The 24,636-nt window shown below is 41.5% G+C and overlaps 2 protein-coding genes across 5 annotated transcripts in view; both read right to left on the reverse strand.

Moving 5' to 3' along the window:
• The window catches only part of vdac3 (voltage-dependent anion channel 3), a 35,047-nt gene extending 33,337 nt beyond the window's left edge, over positions 1-1,710 (reverse strand). For both annotated transcript variants that reach the window (XM_061898516.1, XM_061898498.1), the window contains exon 1: positions 1,581-1,710. The gene's annotated coding sequence lies outside the window, so the exon portion shown is untranslated. The remainder of the gene's footprint in view (positions 1-1,580) is intronic.
• A 10,591-nt stretch (positions 1,711-12,301) lies between these two features.
• The window catches only part of LOC133551615 (myogenesis-regulating glycosidase-like), a 40,476-nt gene continuing 28,141 nt past the window's right edge, over positions 12,302-24,636 (reverse strand). For all 3 annotated transcript variants that reach the window (XM_061898540.1, XM_061898558.1, XM_061898551.1), the window contains exons 5-6: positions 22,044-22,162; positions 12,302-17,848 (exon numbers count right to left, since the gene is read on the reverse strand). In XM_061898540.1, the coding sequence (XP_061754524.1) occupies positions 17,501-17,848; positions 22,044-22,162 (467 nt within the window). In that variant the 3' untranslated portion in view covers positions 12,302-17,500. The remainder of the gene's footprint in view (positions 17,849-22,043; positions 22,163-24,636) is intronic.

The following is a 24,636-nucleotide window of genomic DNA, read 5'->3' on the forward strand; positions in this document are numbered from 1 at the left end:
GAGCGCTGCACACACACACACAGCTAAAAGTCGTCTGGTTTAACCTGCATAATTACACAGTATTTTGGAGATCTGTGTTGGTGAATCTTTTGCAATTTGTTAAATTAATATTGGAGAAGTCAAAGTACAAAGATGGAGTTGGGAAGCTTTAGACTTTAGCCATACAAACACACTGTGATTCCTTGTTTAAAATTCCCGGAGGTGAAACTTTACTATGGATCAGAGCGCGGTCAAGCAAACATGAATCACGGCGGAATGTCAACCAGCAGGTTTCGGTGAGACAATTGTGGTAAAAAGTCGCTTCTTACCGGAGAAAAGTTGAGCTTGTGCCGTCCATAGCTGCCGTCGACTTCCCTGAGACACTGGCGTCAAGACACCGGTGGAGACACCCTTCCGACTATCAGGTACTGTTAAACTCACTAAAACACTAACAACACAATAGAAAATTAAGGGATTTCCCAGAATTATCCTAGTAAATGTGTCTAAAAACAGCTGAATCCGTCCCAATGCAATTGCGGTTTTTTTGGTACTTTTTTTTTTTTTCTAGTCCGCTGCTAATCAATATCCTCAAACACGAATCTTTCATCCTCGCTCAAATTAATGGGGAAATTGTCGTTTTCTCTGTCCGAATAGCACTCTTTGTTGGAGGCTCCCATTAAAAATCAATGTGAATATATGAGGAGCCATCAACATGTGACGTCATCGTCCGCGGCTTCCGGTAAAGGCAGAGCTTTTTTGTCAGCACCAAAAGTTCCGAACTTTATCGTGGATGTTCTCTACTAAATCCTTTCAGCAAAAATATGGCAGTATCGCGAAATAGATAGTACTTTATTTATTCCGTCAGGAGAATGATCAAGTATGACACATAAAATGGACCTGCTATCCCCGTTTAAATAAGAAAATCTCATTTCAGTAGGCATTTAAAAACAATGTGAATATGTGTGGAGCCCTGCAACTCGTGACGTCACGCGCACATACTTCCGGTAAAGGCATGGCTTTTCTATCAGCGACCAAATGTTGCGAACTTTATCGTCGCTGTTCTCTACTAAATCCTTCCAGCAAAAATATGGCAATATCGCGAAATGATCAAGTAAGACACATAGAATGGACCTGCTATCCCCGTTTAAATAAGTAAATCTCATTTCAGTAGGCCTTTAAGCATATATCAATGATAATTCCACTGCATTACGTGATGGTGTTGATGTTACACTGTGTACCAAAACACGTTTTCCTATTGCACAATATTAGGGAATATAGGCGTGTGCCTATACGGTGGCGGGAGTGCCGACCAACGGATAACAGATAACAGCAGATAGCATATTGACCTTTAAGTACAGGAGCAAACTTCTTCAATTCTGTATTGTGTTATGGAAAGTATACATTACATATACAGCCTTTCGTTGCCAACATCAATTATGGTCGGTTTGTGCTATCATCAGGCGTGATAGATATAGAGTACGCGTGACGACAGCTGGTCGTCTTTATGCGCCAAATAAAAACACGTGTTTGACAGTTACTACTACCAAAGCGAAATGTAGTTAAAAACATCCACAGAAGCTTTGCGAAAGTTGTTGTCTTACCTTTGAAGTATTGACGATGTGAGCGGACTATATGACAGGAAGGACAACCTCGCTGCTGTGACACCAGGAGAAAATAGAGCGTTGGAAACTGCGCATGCGTGATCGAGACCCCCGTTTTGAGGGCGGAGCTATTGTGCGAGTGACATTGAAGGCAAATCTTACTTGATTGCGTCATACTTGTCACGCACTGTTTCGTCTTCTGTGCTCAGTGTGTGACGTCACGAGAGCGGGGGAGATGTTTTACTCTCGAAGTTGGCAATAAAACTAAATTAAAGGCCTACTGAAACCCACTACTACCCACCACGCAATCTGACAGTTTATATATCAATGATAAAGTATTAACATTACGGCCTTTTTAGTTTACTAAATTACAATTCAAAATTTCCCGGGAGTTTCGTCTTGAAAACGTCATGTAATGATGATGTGTGCGCAAGACGTCACAGGTTTTTAGGAAATATGAGCGCTGCACACACACACAGCTAAAAGTCGTCTGCTTTAAATGCCTACTGAAATGAGTTTTTCTTATTCAAATGGGGATAGCAGGTCCATTCTATGTGTCATACTTGATCATTTCGCGATATTGCCATATTTTTGCTGAAAAGATTTAGTAGAGAACATCCACGATAAGGTTCGCAACTTTTGGTGCTAAGCGAAAAGCCCTGCCTCTACCGGAAGTCGCGGATGATGACGTCACATGTTTGATGGCTCCTCACATACTCACATTTTTTTTAATGGGAGCCTCCAACAAAAAATGCTATTCGGACCGAGAAAACGACAATTTCCCCATTAATTTGAGCGAGGATGGAAGATTCGTGTCTGAGGATATTGATAGCGACGGACTAGAAAGAAAAAAAAGATTAAAAAAAAATAATAATTAAAAAAACGCGATTGCATTAGGACGAATTCCGATGTTTTTAGAGACATTTACTAGGATAATTCTGGGAAATCCCTTATCTTTCTATTGTGTTGCTAGTGTTTTAGTGAGTTAAATAGTACCTGTTAGTCGGAAGGGTGTCTCCACGGGTGTGTTGACGCCAGTGTCTCAGGGGAGTCGACGGCAGCTATGGACGGCACAAGCTCAACTTTTCTCCGGTAAGAACTGACTTTTTAACTACAATTTTTTCACCGAAACCTGCTGGTTGACATGTGGCGGGATCCATGTTGGCTTGACCGCGCTCTGATCCATAGTAAGTTTCACCTTCAGAATTTTAACAAGGAATCACGGTGTGTTTGTGTGGCTAAAGCTTCCCAACTCCATCTTTCTACTGTGACTTCTCCAATATTAATTGAACAAATTGCAAAAGATTCAGCAACACAGATCTCCAAAATACTGTGTAATTATGCCGTTAAAGGTCTACTGAAATGAAATTTTCTTATTCAAACGGGATAGCAGGTCCATTCTATGTGTCATACTTGATCATTTCGCGATATTGCCATATATTTGCAGAAAGGATTTAGTAGAGAACATCGACGATAAAGTTCGCAACTTTTGGTCGCTAATAAAAAAGCCCTGCCTTTACCGGAAGTCGCAGACAATGTGCGCGTGACGTCACGGGTTGTAGAGCTCCTCACATCCTCACATTGTTTACAATTCATAGCCACCAGCAGCTAGAGCGATTCGGACAGAGAAAGCGACAATTTCCCCATTAATTTGAGCGAGGATGAAAGATTCCTGAATGAGGATAGTGAGAGTGAAAGACTAGAAAAAGTTAAAAAAGTAAATAAATAAAAGGCGAGGACAGATGTTATTAGACACATTTACTAGGAAATCCTGGAGACTCCCTTATCTGCTTATTGTGTTACTAGTGTTTTAGTGAGATTATATGGTACCTGAAAGTCGGAGGGGTGTGGCCACGGGTGTGGTGACCGCCAGTGTCCTCCGTGGGAGGAGGTAACAGTCCGCAGCAGCTGCAGGCGGACGCAAGCTCCGCTCATAACTAAGGTGAGAGCCGAGTTATAACCTCAATTTTCTCACCGAAACCTGCGGGTTGACAAGTGGTCGAGAACCGTGTTCGTTTGACCGCTCTGATCCATAGTAAAGCTTCACCTTCTGGAATTTTAAACAAGGAAACACCAGCTGTGTTTGTGTTGCTAAAGGCAGCCGCAATACACCGCTTCCCACCTCCATTTTTCTACTTTGGCGTTTCCATTATTAATTGGACAAATTGCAAAAGATTCAGCAACACAGATGTCCATAATACTGTGTAAGTATGCGATTAAAGCAGACTACTTCTAGCTTGGATCGGGAAGGAAAAAAATGTCCGCTACAACCTGAGACGTCAAACGCACGCGTCATCATTCCGCGACGTTTTCAACAGGACACTTCGCGGGACATTTAAAATTGGAATTTAGTAAACTAAAAAGGCCGTATTGGCATGTGTTGCAATGTTAATATTTCATCATTGATGTATAAACTATCAGACTGTGTGGTCGGTAGTAGTGGGTTTCAGTAGGCCTTTAAACTTAATAAACATGCATTAATCAATCAATCAATCAATGTTTACTTATATAGCCCTAAATCACTAGTGTCTCAAAGGGCTGCACAAACCACCACGACATCCTCGGTAGGAAAACTCACACCCAGTGGGACATTGGTGACAATAATGACCCAGTGGGACGTCGGTGACAATGATGACTATGAGAACCTTAGAGAGGAGGAAAGCAATGGATGTCGAGCGGGTCTAACATGATACTGTGAAAGTTCAATCCACAATGGATACAACACAGTCGCGAGAGTCCAGTCCAAAGAGGATCCAAGACACAGCAGCGAGAGTCCCGTTCACAGCGGAGCCAGCAGGAAACCATCCCAAGCGTAGGCGGACCAGCAGCGCAGAGATGTCCCCAGCCGATACACAGGCGAGCAGTACATGGCCACCGGATCGGACCGGACCCCCTCCACACGGGAGAGTGGGACATAGAAGAAAAAGAAAAGAAACGGCAGATCAACTGGTCTAAAAAGGGAGTCTATTTAAAGGCTAGAGTATACAAATGAGTTTTAAGGTGAGACTTAAATGCTTCTACTGAGGTGGCATCGCGAACTGTTACCGGGAGGGCATTCCAGAGTACTGGAGCCCGAACGGAAAATGCTCTATAGCCCGCAGACTTTTTTTGGGCTTTGGGAATCACTAATAAGCCGGAGTCCTTTGAACGCAGATTTCTTGCCGGGACATATGGTACAATACAATCGGCAAGATAAGATGGAGCTAGACCGTGTAGTATTTTATACGTAAGTAGTAAAACCTTAAAGTCACATCTTAAGTGCACAGGAAGCCAGTGCAGGTGAGCCAGTACAGGCGTAATGTGATCAAACTTTCTTGTTCTTGTCAAAAGTCTAGCAGCCGCATTTTGTACCAACTGTAATCTTTTAATGCTAGACATGGGGAGACCCGAAAATAATACGTTACAGTAGTCGAGGCGAGACGTAACAAACGCATGGATAATGATCTCAGCGTCTTTAGTGGACAGAATGGAGCGAATTTTAGCGATATTACGGAGATGAAAGAAGGCCGTTTTAGTAACGCTTTTAATGTGTGCCTCAAAGGAGAGAGTTGGGTCGAAGATAACACCTAGATTCTTTACCGTGTCGCCTTGTTTAATTGTTTGGTTGTCAAATGTTAGAGTTGTATTATTAAATAGAGTTCGGTGTCTAGCAGGACCGATAATCAGCATTTCCGTTTTTTTGGCGTTGAGTTGCAAAAAGTTAGCGGACATCCATTGTTTAATTTCATTAAGACACGCCTCCAGCTGACTACAATCCGGCGTGTTGGTCAGCTTTAGGGGCATGTAGAGTTGGGTGTCATCAGCATAACAGTGAAAGCTAATACCGTATTTGCGTATGATGTCACCTAGCGGCAGCATGTAGATGCTGAAGAGTGCAGGGCCAAGGACCGAACCCTGGGGAACTCCACACGTTACCTTAACGTAGTCCGAGGTCACATTGTTATGGGAGACACACTGCATCCTATCAGTAAGATAAGAGTTAAACCAAGACAGGGCTAAGTCTGACATACCAATTCGTGTTTTGATACGTTCTAATAAAATATTATGATCGACGGTATCGAAAGCAGCGCTAAGATCGAGGAGCAGCAACATAGATGACGCATCAGAATCCATCGTTAGCAATAGATCATTAGTCATTTTTGCGAGGGCTGTCTCCGTGGAGTGATTTGCCCTGAAACCGGATTGAAAGGTTTCACATAGATTGTTAGACGCTAAGTGTTCATTTAACTGCTCCGCAACAATTTTTTCAAGGATTTTTGAAATAAAGGGAAGGTGAGACACCGGTCGGTAGTTTACCATGAGGTCAGGATCGAGGTTAGGTCTTTTAAGAAGAGGATGAATAACCGCTTTTTTGAATGCTAGGGGAACACTGCCCGAGGAGAGTGATAAGTTTATAATATTTAGCACTGATGGACCTAATAATACAAAGAGCTCCTTGATCAGTTTCCCAGGAAGAGGGTCAAGTAAACATGTTGTCTGTTTTATTCCATTTACACGTTGTAACAATTCCCTTAATGTTATTTCCTCAAAACGAGAGAAAGTATTTTGGAGGGCAGTATCCGCCGTATATACAATCGTGTCAGTGTTAATAGAACCCCGTTGTAGCTGGGACGCATTGTCTTATTAAGACACCTAAGTAAGTATATAGGTGAAACGGAGGACATAACAATACTGTTTAATGTTTATATAAATGAAAAAATGGACCTATGTGGTGTACAAATCGTTAAACTAAACACTGCCTTCCCATTCGCAAAAACTAATGTAATGTGTACATTCTTTGTGATGTCATGTTGAAATGACTTGATTCCGTATATCTGTGACGTCATATTGTTTAAGAATGACATTATTTCTAGGTTTCTGATCATGTCCCAAAATGTCAAGTTCTAAATACAAACCCCGTTTCCATATGAGTTGGGAAATTGTTTTGGATGTAAATATAAACGGAATACAATGATTTGCAAATCCTTTTCAACCCATATTCAGTTGAATATGCTACAAAGACAACATATTTGATGTTCAAACTGATAAACATTTTTTTTTTGTGCAAATAATCATTAACTTTAGAATTTGATGCCAGCAACACGTGACAAAGAAGTTGGGAAAGGTGGCAATAAATACTGATAATGTTGAGAAATGCTCATCGAACACTTATATGGAACATCCCACAGGTGTGCAGGCTAATTGGGAACAGTTGGGTGCCATGATTGGGTATAAAAGCAGCTTCCATGAAATGCTAAGTATTTCACAAACAAGGATGGGGCGAGGGTCACAGCTTTGTAAGCAAATTGTCGAACAGTTTTAGAACAACATTTCTCAAAGAGCTATTGCAAGGAATTTAGGGATTTTACCATATACGGTCCGTAATATCATCAAAAAGTTCAGAGAATCTGGAGAAATCACTGCACGTAAGCGATGATATTACGGACTTTTGATTCCTCAGGCGGTACTGCATCAAAAAACGACATCTGTGTGTAAAGGATATCACCACATGGGCTCCGGAACACTTCATAAAACCACTGTCAGTAACTAGAGTTGGTCACTCCATCTGTAAGTGCAAGTTAAAACTCTACTATGCAAAGCCAAACCCATTCATCAACAATAAACCACAGACGCTGCCGGCTTGGCTGGGCCCGAGCTCATCTAAGATGGACTGGTGCAAAGTCGAAAGGTGTTCTTTGGTCTGACGAGTCCACATTTCAAATTATATTTGGAAACAGAGGGCGTGGTGTCCTCCAGAACAAAGAGGAAAATAACCATTCGGATTGTTATAGGCGCAAAGTTCAAAAGCCAGCATGTGTGATGGTATGGGGGTGTATTATTGCCTAAGGCATGGGTAACTTACACATCTGTGAAGGCACTATTAATGCTGAAAGGTCCATACAGGTTTTGGAGCAATATACGTTGTCATCCAATTAACGTTATCATGGACGCCCCTGCTTATTTCAGCAAGACAAGTCTTACAACAGCGTGGCTTTCTAAAAAAAGAGTGCGGGTACTTTCCTGGCCCGCCTGCAGTCCAAACATGGCTCCCATCGAAAATGTGTGGCGCATTATGAAGCGTAAAATACGACAGCGGAAACTCCGGACTGTTGAATGACTGAAGCTCTACATAAAACAAGAATGGGAAATAATTCCACTTTCAAAGCTTCAACAATTAGTTTCCTCAGTTCCCAAACGTTTGTTGAGTGTTGTTAAAAGAAAAGGTGATGTAACACAGTGGTGAACATGCCCCTTCCCAACTTCTTTGGTACGTGTTGCAGCCATGAAATTCTAAGTTAGTTATTATTTGCAAAAAAAAAATAAAGTTTATGAGTTTGAACATCAAATATCTTGTCTTTGTAGTGCATTCAACTGAATATGGGTTGAAAATGATTTGCAAATCATTGTATTCATTTTATATTTACATCTAACACAATTTCTCAACTCATATGGAAACGGGGTTTGTAAAACAATGCAAGACAGTGTAAATGGTTGAAATATATAAATCAACAAGGGTAAAGCTGCATCTGCTTAAATCAGGCAACCCAAAATGTTGAAACAGCCATATTGGACCAAAAATGCAGAAAAAAAAATCTGTCTTGAGCCACAAAAATAAAATCCCTATATACGTGATATAATCACTTGGGGATAGGTTGATTGGCAACACTAGATTGGCCCTAGTGTGTGAATGTGAGTGTGAATATTGTCTGTCTTTTTGTGTTGGCCCTGTGATGAGGTGGCGACTTGTCCAGGGTGTAATGCGCCTTCCGCTCGATTGTAGCTGAGATAGGCACCAGCGTCCCCTGCAACCCCAAAGGGAATAAGCGGTAGGAACTGGATGGATGGATGGATGGATGGATGGACGTGTTATAATGAAGACAACACATGATGTAAGTGTCTATATTAGCTATATGAGCATATACTATCAAAGGCTGACACAAATCTTTGTTGACAGAAATGTTGTATTTTAATTTTTACTCTGCACATTTTTGCAACATTGGAAATCATTCATAAAATGGAGGCTTCTCAGAGGGTGAGAATTAGTTCTGAAAATTACTGGCTCAGAATGGCCAAAAGTATACATGTGTGTGTCCAAGTTTAGGGAAACGGCAGGCTGTCTTCTTCTAATTAATTTATTACAGTCTTTGCAAGCTGGCTAACGTTTGCCGTGGTCTGGAACAACATGGCACACAAACAACAACATCAGAAATGCAGCCAATATTACTGTACATACAGATAATGCGTTATGAGACATGCAAAAGACAAATTAAATACACCAAGAACATAAGTAAAGGAAATTAAATGAGCACAAATATACCTACAAACGAGGCATAATGATGTAACATGTACATACAGCTAGCCTAAATAGTATGTTAGCATCGATTAGCTTGCAGTCATGCACTGACCAAATATGCCTGATAAACAATGAAATCAACAAAGCTCACCGTTGTGCATCCCCGCACAGCGTAAAACATTTGGTGGACAAAATGAGACAAAGAAGGAGTGGCATAAAAAACGTCAGCATCGGAGAAAGTTGTACATGTAAACAAACTACGATGAGTTCAAGAATCACTGAAATTAGTAGGACAAAACAGTGCTTGCAAACTCTAATCAGTGAAGCATGTGTAACATAAACAGTGGGATTTGTAACAATTAGGAAGTGTTGTGGCATGTTTGTTCTCGTACAGAAAATATATCCGCAAAAAATTTTTATTCATTTTTTTGTCTATTTTCACACATCTCTGAAAGAGTTCCAGGGAGCCACGAGGGCAGCGCTAAAGAGCCCCGGGGATGCTGACCCCCGTCTTAAATCAACAACAGTCATGATGCATTCAGGTACAACGTGGTTAATGTTGACATAAAATAATGTGTCATATTTGAACCACTTTATGAGATAGTTAATCGAGTGTGCCACCTCTTAAAGAATACTTTATACAACAGTGACTTCTGATGGCCTAATAATAGAACAACATAAATGGTTTCCTGCAAAAAGAGAACATTGCTTTTGAAAATAACATTTAGATTGACCGTTGGAGTCAGAAACATGAACATAGTTATGGTAATGGTTTGAGTTTAGGGGCATCATGTAGATGCTGAAGAGTGCAGGGCCAAGAACCAAAACCCTGCGGAACTCCACACGTTACCTTAACATCCTCCGAGGTCACATTGTTATGGGAGAAGCACTGCATCCTGTCAGTAAGATAAGAGTTAAATCAAAAAAAGGCTAAGTCTGGAATATCAATACATGTTTGATACGTTCTAATAGAATGCTATGATTGACGGTATCGAAAGCAGCGCTAAGATCAAGAAGCAGCAACATCGATGACCCATCAGAATCCATCGTTAGCAATAGATCATTTTTGCTTGGGCTGTCTCCGTAGAGTGATTTGCGCTGAAACCGAATTGAAAGGGTTCACGGAGATTGTTAGACGCTAAGTGTTAATTTAACTGCTGTGGAACACATTTTTTGAGGATTTTCGAGATAAAGGGAAGGTGAGACACCGGCCGGTAGTTTACCATGAGGTCGGGATCGAAGTTAGGTCTTTTGAGCAGAGGAGTGGTAAGTTAATAACATTTAACACTGATGGTCCTAATATTGTTAAGAGGTGGCACAGATTTTAGTGCCTGTGCCTCACAATACGATGGTCCTGGGTTGGATCCCCGGGCTCGGGGTCTTTATATGTGGAGTTTGCATGTTCTCCCCTTGACTGCGTGGGTTCCCTCCGGGTACTTCGGCTTCCTCCCACCTCCAAAGACATGCACCTGGGGATAGGTTGATTGGCAACACTAATTTGGAACCTAGTGTGTGAATGATGTCTGTCTATCTGTGTTGGCCCTGCGATGAGGTGGCGACTTGTCCAGGGTTTACCCCGCCTTCCGCCTGATTGTAGCTGGGATAGGCGCCAGCGCCCCCCGCGACCCCAAAAGGGAATAAGCGGTAGAAAATGGATGGATGAGTCCTAATATTGGCAGAGGTGGCACAGATTTTAGTGCCTGTGCCTCACAATACGATGGTCGTGGGTTCGATCCCCGGGCTCAGGGTCTTTATGTGTGGAGTTTGCATGTTCTCCCCTTGACTGCGTGGGTTCCCTCCGGGTACTTCGGCTTCCTCCCACCTCCAAAGACATGCACCTGGGGATAGGTTGATTGGCAACACTAATTTGGCCCTAGTGTGTGAATGATGTCTGTCTATCTGTGTTGGCCCTGCGATGAGGTGGCGACTTATCCAGGGTGTACCCCGCCTTGCGCCCGAATGCAGCTCAGACCCAGCAACCCCTGCGACCCCGAGAGGGACAAGTGGTACAAAATGGATAAATTGATGGGTCTTAATATTACGTGTGAACGGCCTCTTTCCGCCATCGTGTGGTTTGCGTGGACCATTGATGGAGGGCACAGGTTTAACTCTTTATTATTTCGCTCTTTTAGCTCCTCCTTCGATGCTCACGCTGGTCTCCTTTTCAGTCGTCCGCGTCTTCCTGCCTGTGCTGGTCTTCGTCGCTCCGTGGCTCTCGCTTCTTTGCTCGCTGGTCTCGTCTTCCGTCCGGTTGTCTCCAGTACTTCTTCTGCCACGATCGCTCCTCCTTCGCCCCTTTTATTCTGCAGCAGAAGATGCAGCGATTGAGAGCAGGTGTGTCGTTTACGCACCTGACTCGGATTGCTGTGGCGTCGCTCCAAGTGCGCCCCGCCTCTCTGTTCCACTGCATGCTCCGCCTCCTGGCCGCCATCTCGGGTAGGACCGCTGTTTGTCCTATCCCGCCGTCGGCTCCGTCTCTCCACAATACGTTTTCCAGGAGGTGGGTCAAGTAAACATGTAGTTTATTTTGTCACATTTACAAGTCGCACAAATTTTCTATTATTATTTATTCAAAAAGAGAGATTATTTTGGAGAACAATATCTTTCTTACATACATTCCTATTTGCGTTAATAAAACCCAGTTACAGCTAGGACGCGTTATCTTTAATCTCCTTTCTAATATTTCAAGTTTTTACTGAGGTGGATGAGATTGAAGTAGTAATCGGTTTTAGCTAAGGTAAGCGCGTGTTTATAAGTTATTAAACTATCACTTCTTGCTTGATGGAAAACCTCAAGTTTAGTCTCACACCATTTATGTTCCAGCTTTCTACGTGATAGTTAGAGAGCTCTGGTTGCTTCCGTGAACAAGGTGTACGCCTTTTAGGAGCCTTTTTATCTTAGGTTATCAGTGGAGCCCACATAGTTGCCATTACCGAAGGCAGTATGCCAGCAAGAGTTGTAGTTGTGACAGCATTAAGTGTGGTGTGGGTTCATTTGTTTAAGACCACAGCTATAAATTATAGTCTGGAGCGCCACGCACAGAGGGTCTGACAGGGCATTCATATGAATATTGAAATCCCCCATTATAATTATATCATCTGCGTGCGTGACAAGATCAGCGATCAATACCAGAACCAAATTGGTTTAATCTTTGAATAAACAACATTGGTAAAGTTGAAATTTTTTTTAAATTAGATGTTACAACCCTTATTTTGTTATGGAGATAATTGAAGATTATAGAGGTAGGCGCATATTCTGGCAGGCTAAAATAATAATAGTGTATAAAAATAATAATGTATATTCCCCTCTAGCATGTTCTGGTTGAGTCTTCAATTAGTCTTTAGCAGGCTGGTTGCCTAGCAATATTACAGCTTATTACAAAATAGAGAAGACTAAGACTGTGTCATGCAGCGATATAAATATAATAAAACTTATACAACACATAGTGTACAGAATATCAGAAGCATTTATTGATCACAGGTATATAAAACATTACATTGCCAATTTTCTTTAAATCAAGGCGAGATCATGACAATCCACATTTTGTGTTAATGATGCACTAAACTAGTATCTACTGTAAACACGCAAGTGAGACACAACCCCTCTGAATGCAAGTGTTCCAGCAGTAGGAGATACAAATTATGTCAGGGACATATCTGACACGACACCAGCGCACTGCAGGTATTTTTTTTTTATTGTCAGGAAGTGTGTTTGTGTCCATTTGGTGTTGAGCTGTTTAAAAATCATGTTTAATAAACAAACATGCGCATACCTGTAAAGCAGGGGTGTCAAACTCAAATACAGAGTGGGCCAGAATTTAAAACTGAACAAAGCCGCGGGCCAAGGTTGAACAAATGAACCTTTTAATAGGGACCTAAACAAGTTTTGCAATGAATATTGAACAAGCAAGGCTTGAATAGGGCAGCACGGTGGAAGTAGGGTTAGTGCATCTGCCTCACAATACGAAGGTCCTGAGTAATCCTGGGTTCAATCCCGGGCTCGGGATCTTTCTGTGTGGAGTTTGCATGTTCTCCCCGTGACTGCGTAGGTTCCCTCCGGGGACTCCGGCTTCCTCCCATGGAACAAGCAGAGCTTATATAACATAATAGTGCAAAATCAACTTTCAAAAAACAAACGAAAAAACATCAGTTGTATATTAAATAAAATGTAATTAAAAAAAATAATGCCTCTTTTCTATTTGCAGCCTTCTGAGGTAAATATCAACATTAACTTTTTCCAAAGGCTAACAAATTTGAAAATAAAATAAAAAAGAGGTGGGCGGGGTTTGGTGGTAGCGGGGGTGTATATTGTAGCGTTCTGGAAGAGTTAGTGCTGCAAGGGGTTCTGGGTATTTGTTCTGTTGTGTTTATGTTGTGTTACTGTGCGGTTGTTCTCCCAAAATGTGTTTTTTCATTCTTGTTTGGTGTGGGTTCACAGTGTGGCGCATATTTGTAACAATGTTAAAGTTGTTTATATGGCCACCCTCAGTGTGACCTGTATGGCTGTTGACCAAGTATGCATGGCATTCGCATATGTGTGTGTGATAGCCGCATATGTTATGTGACTTGGCCAACACGCTGTTTAGATGGAGGAAAAGAGGACGTGACATGTTGTAGAGGACGCTAAAGGCAGTGCCTTTAAGGCACGCTCCCAATATTGTCGTCCGGGTGGAAATCGGGAGAATGGTTGCCCAGGGAGATTTTCGGGAAGGGCACTAAACTTCGGGAGTCTCCCGGGAAAATCGGGAAGGTTGGCAAGTATGAGTATTAGCGGCGAATGTGGTGTTACCGGCGGGCCAGTTCTAATGTTCATTTGATATTGCCTAAAGGGTCAAATAAATCTGGCCCACGGGCCAGAGTTTGACACCCATGCTGTAAAGCAAACAATTTTTCCAGTCCCATCCAAGGCAGTGTTTCAAAACTATTGTTGGGCTGCCAAAAAATATCAGATTTTCAGCCGTGGTCCGAATGGGTCGCAGCGGTACTGAGCTGTAATACAATTTTCCACCACTTGTGGCACTAATGACAATCTCAAACAGAAGAAGTACCTAAAGTAATAAAAAAGTTTCTGAAGGGCAAAAATTATGATTTAAGTGGTGAAGCTGTATTTCCATTTGCATTTAATTTGATTATAAATTCAGTTTAAGAAATATTAATTTTAGCAATGCTTTTATTGCCTGTACATTTATTTTGCATAGTTTTTGAGTTTCTTCTTTTGCAGTATATTTGATATAGTATTTCATTTTGTAATCAGACTTACCTGGGTGTTGATTATCTTTGTGACTAACACATGGTTTCATATAATTTGACTAGTTTTTAAACTGTTGGTAGGTGAGATATAATTATATAGTTATGGACACAATGTGATCAATTGTGATTCAAATAATAGATAAAAATAGATAATTGAGTGCAGGAACTGAACTAATGTACTATATAAGACGGAGAAGAGGTTTTCCTAAAATAGATGAACCACATTGTAACTGTAAGCATGTTCAAAATAAACTAAGACCATAACCCAAATCATTGCAAAAATGTTTTCTTTCCGCAATTTTAGTAATTATCGTGGCAAAAAAGGTACCTCCACTCATACTGTGGGGCGGTATAGCTCAGTTGGTAGTGGCCGTGCCAGCAAATTGAGGGTTGCAGGTTTGATTCCCGCTTCCGCCATCCTAATCACTGCTGTTGTGTCCTTGGGCAAGACACTTTGCCCACGTGCTCCCAGTGCCACCCACACTGGTTTAAATGTAACTTAGATATTGGGTTTCACTATGTAAAGCGCTTTGAGTCACTAGAGAAAAGCGCTATATAAATATAATTCACTTCACTACTGTACAATGATGCCACGCCACACCGTTTTCTCAATTATCGTGTCCTTATTTGTATTCAAAGTTCTTTTGGAGCCTCATGAACAAAGTCACAACCGCAAATGATTAAGAAAAATGTTTTTTTTTTTACCTGTGAATATTTGACAAACGGGATGTAAGGCATGACTTTATACATTTCATAAAAAAACAGCTGTTTTAATTTAAAGCATTGCAACAAACACCAACAGTTCCACAGAAACAGATAAAAGGAAAAAAGGACAACCTTCTTAAAAAATGGAGCATTTCAAATCCCAATTCCTTAGAAGAAAAGGCATTTCAAGTATATTGCAGCACGTTCGAATACAATATATTGAGGCGAACTGTAGTGCATTACTGGCTGCCACCAGCAGAGGTGCTGCTGATTTATTTTCAACTTCTAGAGCACACAATGCCAACAACAGGAAGTTAAGCTCCAACCATCCTATGGGAGAGGTTCTTCATGCAGAATTAATTCGCTCAATTTGGCACCAGCATGGAAACGGGAAGTCAAAGTATTTAATCAATTCGGGTTGGTCATAGTCCTTCCTAATTTTTGTCAATATGTATGACTTGGCCCCACCTAAAGGAAGTACTACTGCAACCCCTGACCCCAACAAATTGGCACCTTAGGTCCCTTATAATGTAAAAGATCCTGAAGTCTGTTCATGAGCACCAACTCTATTAAACTCAGCTTTTTGTGATGTCATGAAGGGAACACCATTGACACGCTCTGAGCTCGATGGTCTTGGCTTCAAGTGCAGGCTTCACTGCGCATCTTAAAATAAAGCCTGGAACTTTGCCAACTATCTGTTTATATAGTCAGCTACAGACACAGAGCTGCGTGTTTTAATTTTTAGACTTTCTTTCACACAATACCACTTCTTGGACAAACAAAGCTCATTAGCATTTAAGTTACCGAAACACGAAAATGGCATGTTCCCATTTGTTGAAATTCAAGCATTAAGGCTACATTTTGTCCAACACACTTACTGTGGCTCATCTAAGACATAGTTCAAAACTGTTGAAAATAGTGGAACATTGAACCTTGAAAATAAAAAGACAAGTGCTGATGTTGAAGAAAAGGCATTTGGGCATGTGCGTTTACTTTATCAAACATTTGATGTCCGTCTTTCATCAGTACACCTGCTTAACATTCTTTATCTTAGTTGGCAAGGCTACAAAAGTGGCAAAAAAGACACAAACGGCATGATATAGGAGTTTCTCTTCACCAACCTTTTAAATCCACCCTATGCAATAGCATAAACATTTAAAGGCCTACTGAAACCCACTACTACCGACCACAGTCTGATAGTTTATACATCAATGATGAAATATTAACATTGCAACACATGCCAATACGGCCGGTTTAGTTTACTAAATTGCAGTTTTAAATTTCCCGCAGAGTTTCTTGTTGAAAACATCGCGGAATGCTGAAGCGTGCGCGTGACGTCACTGACTGTCAGGAAATATTAGCGCAGCACCATTTGCGGCTAAAAGTCGTCTCTTTTCATCGCATAATTACACAGTATTCTGGACATCTGTGTTGCTGAATCTTTTGCAATGTGTTCAATTAATAATGGAGAAGTCAAAGTAGAAAGATGGAGTTGGGAAGCTCTGGCCTTTAGCCACACAAATACACGGTGATTCCTTGTTTAAAATTCCCGGAGGTGAAGCTTTACTATGGATCAGAGCGGTCAAGCGAACATGGTTCCCGACCACTTGTCAACCGGCAGGTTTCGGTGAGAAAATAGTGGTAAAAAGTCGCCTCTCACCGGAGATCAGCTGAGCTTGCGCCTTCCATGCACCTGACGTCGACTTCCCTCAGAGACTGGCCTCAAGACACCCGTGGACACACCCCTCCGACTATCAGGTACTATTTAATCTCACTAAAACACTAGCAACACAATAGAAAGATAAGGGATTTTCCAGAATTATCCTAGTAATTGTGTCTAAAAACATTTGAGTCTGTCCCAATGCAATCGCCTTTTTTTTTTAAACTTTATTTTCTATTTAATTTTTTTTTTTGTAGTCCTTCGTTATCAATATCATCATCCACAAATCTTTCCTCGCTCAAATTAATGGGGAAATTGTCGTTTTCTCGGTCCGAATAGCTATTGCTGCTGAAGGCTCCCATTATAAACAATGTGAGGACGTGAGGAGCCCTCACCCTTGTGACGTCATCGTCTGCGACTTCCGGTACAGGCAGGGCTTTTTTATCAGCACCAAAAGTTGCAAATTTTATTGTGGATGTTCTCTACTAAATCTTTTCAGCAAAAATATGGCAATATCGCAAAATAATCAAGTATGACACACAGAATGGACCTGCTACCCCCGTTTAAATAAGAAAATCTCATTTCAGTAGGCCTTTAACAAATATGTAGATGCTGTACTTTAACACATCTACTCATTTTCTACCCCTTTTCCTGTTCATGGTCTCGGGTAGCAGGAGCCTATCACAGCTGACTTTCAGCAAAAGGCGGACTACACCCTGGACAGATTGCCAGCCAATAAGAAGCATGTACTTTTAAAATGTAACCCACAAATTAAATCAGATGTCGACAGGAAGTGTACAACTAAGGACATGTAAGCGTGATACTAAAAGAAAAGGTTAAAACTTAAGTAATCAATATCTGTAGAAATAGAGGTCGTAGGTATAGGGTGTTCACCATCATTAACTCTCAGCAAAAGCCAAGTGGTCGCGTTCCCTGGAAATAAAACTGCTGCTGCTATTTGGCATGTGTGCGATTCATCACAAAGCACCAGTGCAAACATCATGGAGAGGCTCAGCTTAAGGCCTGGAGGAGTTCAATGAACCCAAATGAAATAGGCTACCTCATCAAGGTCCACAGGGTAGTCTGTGAGGAACGTGGGGCCCTTAACAAAATGTTCACCCTTGTAGCTTCTCCACCTTCCCGCAGGCAAGTAGATGTCCCTCTCCTGCTTGCCTGGCTCCAGCACGGGAGCTACCATCAGGTCGTCTCCAATCAGAAACTGGGAGTCGATCTTGTAAGCCACCTCGTCGTCATTGGCGATCCACCACAGGGGCCGTATTATGGGATCTCCAGTCTTGAGGACCTCGCTGGCCAGCTCCAGGACTCTCGGGGCCACAAGAGTCTCATGGAGTTTTGTGAACTTTAGTGCTATCTCCACCACCTGCACATAAACATAATGACAATGACATCAAACAAAATACATTTATCTTTTACTCAACCAGCATTGTAAGGACAACAAACTACAACATGATCTGACTGTTTGAATGTTATTATTAGATGTCCTCTGTAGGCAACCTTCATCATGTGCTTTAAAATGTTGCTAATCAGCTGTTTAATGTGTGTTTGACTTCTAATGCCGTTTTTCATGAAGAACTCATCAGTGGTAATAATGCTGACTGAGCAGTTTGTCCCTTACTATTAGTAATATTTAAAGTTACAAAAAATGAGTTTGAAAGAAAAAAAGAAAAAAAAATTATGTATATATATATATATATATATATATATATATATATATATATAGTTAGATACACACACTTATATCTCAGCGACCACCCACGACCCCAAAAAGGAACAAGCGGTAGAAAAATGGATACCCATAGTGGAATTATGACCAAAAAGGTCAATTTTGGTCTCATCTGTCCACAAAACTTTCTCCCATGACTCCTCTGGATGATCCAAATGGTCATTGGCAAACTTAAGACGGGCCTTAAGATGTGCTGGTTTAAGCAGGGGAACCTTCCGTGCCATGCATGATTTCAAACCATGACGTCTTAGTGTATTACCAACAGTGACCATGGAAACAGTGGTCCCAGCTCTTTTCAAGTCATTGACCAAGTCCTGCCGTGTAGTGCTGGGCTAATTCCTCACCTTTCTTAGCATCATTGAGATCCCACGAGGTGATATCTTGCATGGGGCTCCACTCCAATTGAGATTGACCGTCATGTTTAGCTTCTTCCATTTTCTAATGATTGCTCCAACTGTGGACCTTTTTTCACCAAGCTGCTTGGCAATTTCTTCGTAGCCCTTTCCATCCTTGTGGAGTTGTACAATTTTGTCTCTGGTGTCTTTGGACAGCTCTTTGCTCTTAGCCATGCTGAATGGTTGAGTCTTACTGATTGTATGGGGTGGACAGGTGTCTTTATGCAGCTAACGACCTCACACATGTGCATCTGATTCAGGATAATTCAGTGGAGTGGAGGAGGACTTTTAAAGGCGGACTAACAGGTCTTTGAGGGTCAGAATTCGAGCTGATAGACAGGTGTTCAAATACTTATTTTCAGCTGTATCACAAGAATAAATTGTTAAAAAATCATACATTGTGATTTGTGGATTTTTCTTTTTAGGTTATCTCTCATACAGTAGACATGCACCTACCGTGAAAATTTCAGACCCCTCCATGATTTCTAAGTGGGAGAACTTGCAAAATAGCAGGGCGTTCAAATACTTATTTTCTTGACTGTAAGCATATATATATACACATGTACATACATATGTACACATATATACACATACTTATATACACACTTATATACATATATACACACACAACAAAAAAAATACTTCCCATATATACATATATGTATATATATATATATATTTATATATACTTGTATATGTATGTATATATGTATATATATATACACACATGTATATATATATATATATATACATACATATATACATACATATACATATATATATATATATATATATATATACATACATATATACATACATATACAAGTATATATATACACACACATATATATACACATGTATATATATATACATACATATACAAGTATATATACACACACACACACATACATATACATATATATATATATATATATATATATATATACGTATATATATATAATGTATATATAGGAAGTATTTTTTTTTTTTAAGTGAACGGTTGTTGACAAAATTAAAATTTCAGACCCTTTTTAAAATCTCATCATATCCTTTTCATTTCTATATTCTTATTAACTATGAACTATAATCATTGATTTTAGAACATACATCTTCTCTGTGTATAGTGAATCTATAGAAATGAGGTGTTTCACATTTTGATTTGAACTACAGAAATAATGTAATTGATCTTTAAAAATATTTAAATTTATTGAGATGTGGCTGTTTATGCGACGGCATCGTGTAGTGGGTAGAGCGGCCGGCCAGAAACCTGAGGGTTGCAGGTTCGCTTCCCACCTATTGACATCTAAAAAAAATCGCTGCCGTTGTGTCCTTGGGTGCCGCTCACACTGGTGAATGAATGATGGGTGGTGGTCGGAGGGGCCGTAGGCGCAAACTGGCAGCCACGCTTCTGTCAGTCTACTCCAGGGCAGCTGTGGTTACTGATGTAGCTTACCACCACCAGGTGTGAATGAATGTTGAGTCCCACTTCTCTGTGAGCGCTTTGAATGTTTAGAAAAGCGCGATATAAATCCAAGTTATCTAAAATATTTCAAATGATAGATGTTTTCCCTAAGTTCGAATATTAAAAGTGTTTTTTTTAGAATTTACTTCATTTTTTTGACTATTAAAAGTGTCCATTAATGTTGTATTTTATATATTGATCATTTTTATAATATCAAACTCAAGGAAGGAAAACAAATATTTATTGGCTAAAATCACCACTTAAGCCTTTAGACCTTAGAATTGCATCAAAATCAGACAAAAGGATGTATGTCAGGAAAAAATAATTCAACGCAAGTTTAGCAAAAATGTCCATAACCCAAAACCAGTGAAGTTGGCACATTGTGCAAATAGTAAATGAAAACAGAATGCTATGATTCGGAAATCCTTTTCGACTTATATTCAATTGAATAGACTGCAAAGACCAGATATTTACTGTTCGAAATGAGAAACTTAATTTTTTTTGCAAACAATCATTAACTTAGAATTTAATGGCAGCAACACATTGCAAAAAAGTTGGCACAGGGGCATTTTTACCACTTTGTTACATGGCCTTTCTTTTTACAACACTCAGTAAACATTTGGGGGCTGAGGAGACCAATTTTTGAACCATTTCAGGTGGAAGTATTTCCCATTCTTGCTTGATGTACAGCTTAAGTTGTTCAACAGTCCGGGGTCTCCGTTGTCGTATTTTACGCTTCATAATGCGCCAGACAGGTCTGGACTACAGGCAGGCCAGTCAAGTACCCGCACACTTTTACTACAAAGCCACGCTGTTGTAACACATGCAAAATGTGGCTTGGCATTGTCTTGCTGAAATAAGCAGGGGCGTCCATGAAAAATACGTTGCTTGGATGGCAACATTTGTTGCTCCAAAACCTGTATGTACCTTTCAGCATTAATGGTGCCTTCACATATGTGTAAGTTACCCATGTTTTGGCCACTGATACACCCCCATACCATCACACATGCTGGCTTTTGAACTTTGCGCCTATAACAGTTCGGATGGTTCTTTTCCTCTTTGGTCTGGAGGACACGACGTCCAGTTTCCAAAAACAATTTGAAATGCGGACTCGTCAGACCACAGAACACTTTTCCACTTTGCATCAGTCCATCTTAGATGAGCTCAGCGAAGCCAGTGACGTTTTTGGGGGTTGTTGATGAATGGCTTTTGTTTTACATAGTAGAGTTTTAACTTGCACTTTACAGATGTAGCAACGAATTGTATTTACTGACACTGTTTTTCTGAAGTGTTCCTAAGCCCATATGGTGATATCCGTTACACACTGATGTCGGTTTTTAGTACTGCCTGAGGGATCGAAGGTCATGGGCATTCAATGTTGGTTTTAGGCATTGCCACTTACATGCATGCAGTGATGTCTCCAGATTTTCTGAACCTTTTGATGATATTACAGACCGTAGATGGTGAAATTATGTTGTTCTTAAACTGTTGGACAATTTGCTCAAGCATTTGTTCACAAAGTGGTGACCCTTGCCCCATCCTTGTTTGTGAATGACTGAGCATTTCATGGAAGCTGCTTTTATACCCAATCATGGTATCCACCTATTCCCAATTAGTCTGTTCCAAATAAGTGTTTGACTAGTATTCCTCAACTTTCTCAGTCTTTTTTGGCACGTGCCAGCATTTTTGAAACATGTTGCAGGCATCAAATTCCAAAATGACCTAATTTCTGCAAAAAATAACAAAGTTTACCAGTTCGAACATTAAGTATCTTGTCTTTGCGGTATATCCAATTGAATATAGGTTGAAAAGAATTTGCAAATCATCATATTTTGTTTTTATTTACAATTTACACAACGTGCCAACTTCACTGGTTTTGGGTTTTGTACTATTTGTAATTCAACTGCCTCCTCCAATTATTATCACAAGTTGTGAATATATAACAAAAACATCAGTGAGTGCTTGTTATACTCACTTCCTGGTCATAGTCCCAGGGTGGTATAGAAAACTGCATAGCAGGCATGAAGGCAGACAGCTCCAACCATCTGATGTACAGCTCTCGGTCTGGCAGCTTGTTCTCGTCATTTAAACCTCCTTAAAAGAACATACTCATATTAGATGTGCAATATATAATTTGAACATTACAACCTATGTATTTTTTCCAGTTTTTAAAAGAGTAATGCAACAAGAATGGAAAATGCTGGACTCTCTTCCACTCTGGAATTGCATGCAGTGAGAGGTTTTACCATGTAGACAAGAGGGTAGCTTTGCCTTCGAGTGGGGGACGGGTCCTGACTGTTGTTTGTGCTTATGCACCAAACAGCAGCTCAGAGTATCCACCCTTTTTGGATTACCTCCAGGGAGTACTGGAGAGTGTTCTCTCAGGTGATTCCCTTGTTCTATTAGGTGACTTCAACGCTCATGTTGACAACAACAGTGAAACCTGGAGAGGCGTGATTGGGAGGATCGGCCTCCCAAATCTGAGCCAGAGTGGTGTTTTGTTATTGGACTTTTGTGCTCGTCCCATATTGTCCATAACAAACACCATGTTCCAACATAAGTGTGTCCATATGTGCATTTAGCACCTTAGGCTGCAGTTCGATGATCGGCTTTGTAGTGTCATCAGATTTGCAGTCTCATGTTTTGGACACTTCGGTGAAGAGATGGGCGGAGCTTTCTACTAGTCACCACCTTGCAGGCCCAAACGCATTGTGAGGGTCTGCAAGGAACGTCTGGCAGAGTCTCTGTCAGAGAGAGTTTCAATTTCCACCTTTGGAAAAACTTTGAACATCTCACGAGGGAGGCACTGGACATTGAGTCTATGTGGACCGTGTTTTGTACCTCTATTGTCGAGACGGCCGAATGGAGCTATGGCCGCAAGGTGGTTGGTGCCCGTCGTGCCGATAATCCCAGAACCCGTTGGCTAAAGAAAGAGTCCTATCGGGTCCTTTTGGCTCATGGGACTCGGACGTGTACCTACTGGCCAAGCGGGGCGCGGCTTCGGTGGTCACGGAGGCAAAAACTCCGTCATAGGAGGAGTTCGGGGAAGCCATGGATAACGAATTCCGGACGGCTTCGAACTGATTCTGGACTACCATCCTCCGCCTCAAAAGGAGTAAGTAGTGCGCGGTCAACACCATGAATGGTAGGGATGGTGTGCTTTCTGACCTCGACTCAGGATGTTGTAGATCGGTAGAGGGAATACTTCGAAGACCTTCTCAATCTCACTTACACATGAGGAAGCAATGCCAGGGGAATCTGTGGTACTTTTCTATTTCTTGGGCTGAGGTTGCTGAGGTAGTTAAAAAGCTCCTCGGTGGCAGACCGGGCATGTGGTTCCTCTCAAGAAGGGGAACCGGAGGGAATGTTCCTACTATCGTGGGATCACACTCCTCAGCCTTCCTGGTAAGGTCTATTAAGGTTTACTGGAGAGGAGGCTACACTTAATAGTCTAACCTCGGATTCAGGAAGAGCAGTGTGGTTTTCGGCCTGGTCGTTGAACTGTGGACCAGCTCTATACTCTCGGCGAGGTCTTTGAGGATTCATGAGTTTGTCCAACCAGTCTACATGTGATTTGTGGACTTGGAGAATGCATTCGACCATCTCCCTTGGGAAGTCCTGTGGAGAGTGCTCAGAGTGTATGGGGTATAGGACTGTCTGACTGTGGTGGTCCGCTCCTAGAATGATCGCTGTCAGAGCTTGCTCTGCACTGCCGGCAGTAAGTGAACCAGTGTTCGGTGCCAGGGCTGCCCTTTGTCACAGATTCTGTTCATAACTTTTATGTACAGAATTTGTGGGCGCAGTCAGGGAATTGAGGGGATTCAGTTTGGTGGCTGCAGGATTGGGTCTCTGCTTTTTGCAAGATGATGTAGTCCTGATGGCTTCATCTGGCCAGGATCTTCAGCTCTCACTGGATCGGTTTGCTGCTGAGTATGAAGCAACTGGGATGAGAATCAGCACCTTTAAGTCCGAGTCCATGGTTCCCACCCGCAAAAGGGTGGCGTGCCATCTCCGGGTTGGGGAAGAAACCTTGCCCCAAGTGAAAGAGTTTAAGTATCTCGGAGTCTTGTTTAAGAGTAAGGGAAGAGTGGATTTTGAGATCAACAGGCTGCGGCGTCTTCAGTAATGCGGACACTGTATCAATCAGTGTATAAATCAGTTGTGGTAAAAAAAAAAAAATCAGAAGGCAAAGCTCTCAATTTACCGGTTGATCTATGTTTCTATCCTCACCTTCGGTCATGAGTTTTAGGTTAAGACTAAAAGGACAAGATCACGGGTAAAGCGTTCAAAATTAGTTTCCTCCGTCGGGTGCCAGGGGCTCTACCTTAGAGAGAGGGTAAGATGCTGTCATTCGGGAGGTCAAAGCAAAGCTGCTGCTCCTCTACATCGAGAGGAGCCAGATGAGGTGGTTCGGGCATCTGGTCAGGATGCCCCTCGGATGCCTCCCTGGGAAGGTGTTTAGGGCACGTCTGACCAGTTAGAGGCCATGGGAAAGAACCAGGTCACAATTGGAAGACTATGTCTACCGGCTGACGTGGGTACGCCTCGGACCAAGTGGCATGTCTAAA

Source organism: Nerophis ophidion, linkage group LG01, assembly GCF_033978795.1.
Source record: "Nerophis ophidion isolate RoL-2023_Sa linkage group LG01, RoL_Noph_v1.0, whole genome shotgun sequence".
In the NCBI taxonomy this organism is placed as follows: Eukaryota; Metazoa; Chordata; class Actinopteri; order Syngnathiformes; family Syngnathidae; genus Nerophis; species Nerophis ophidion.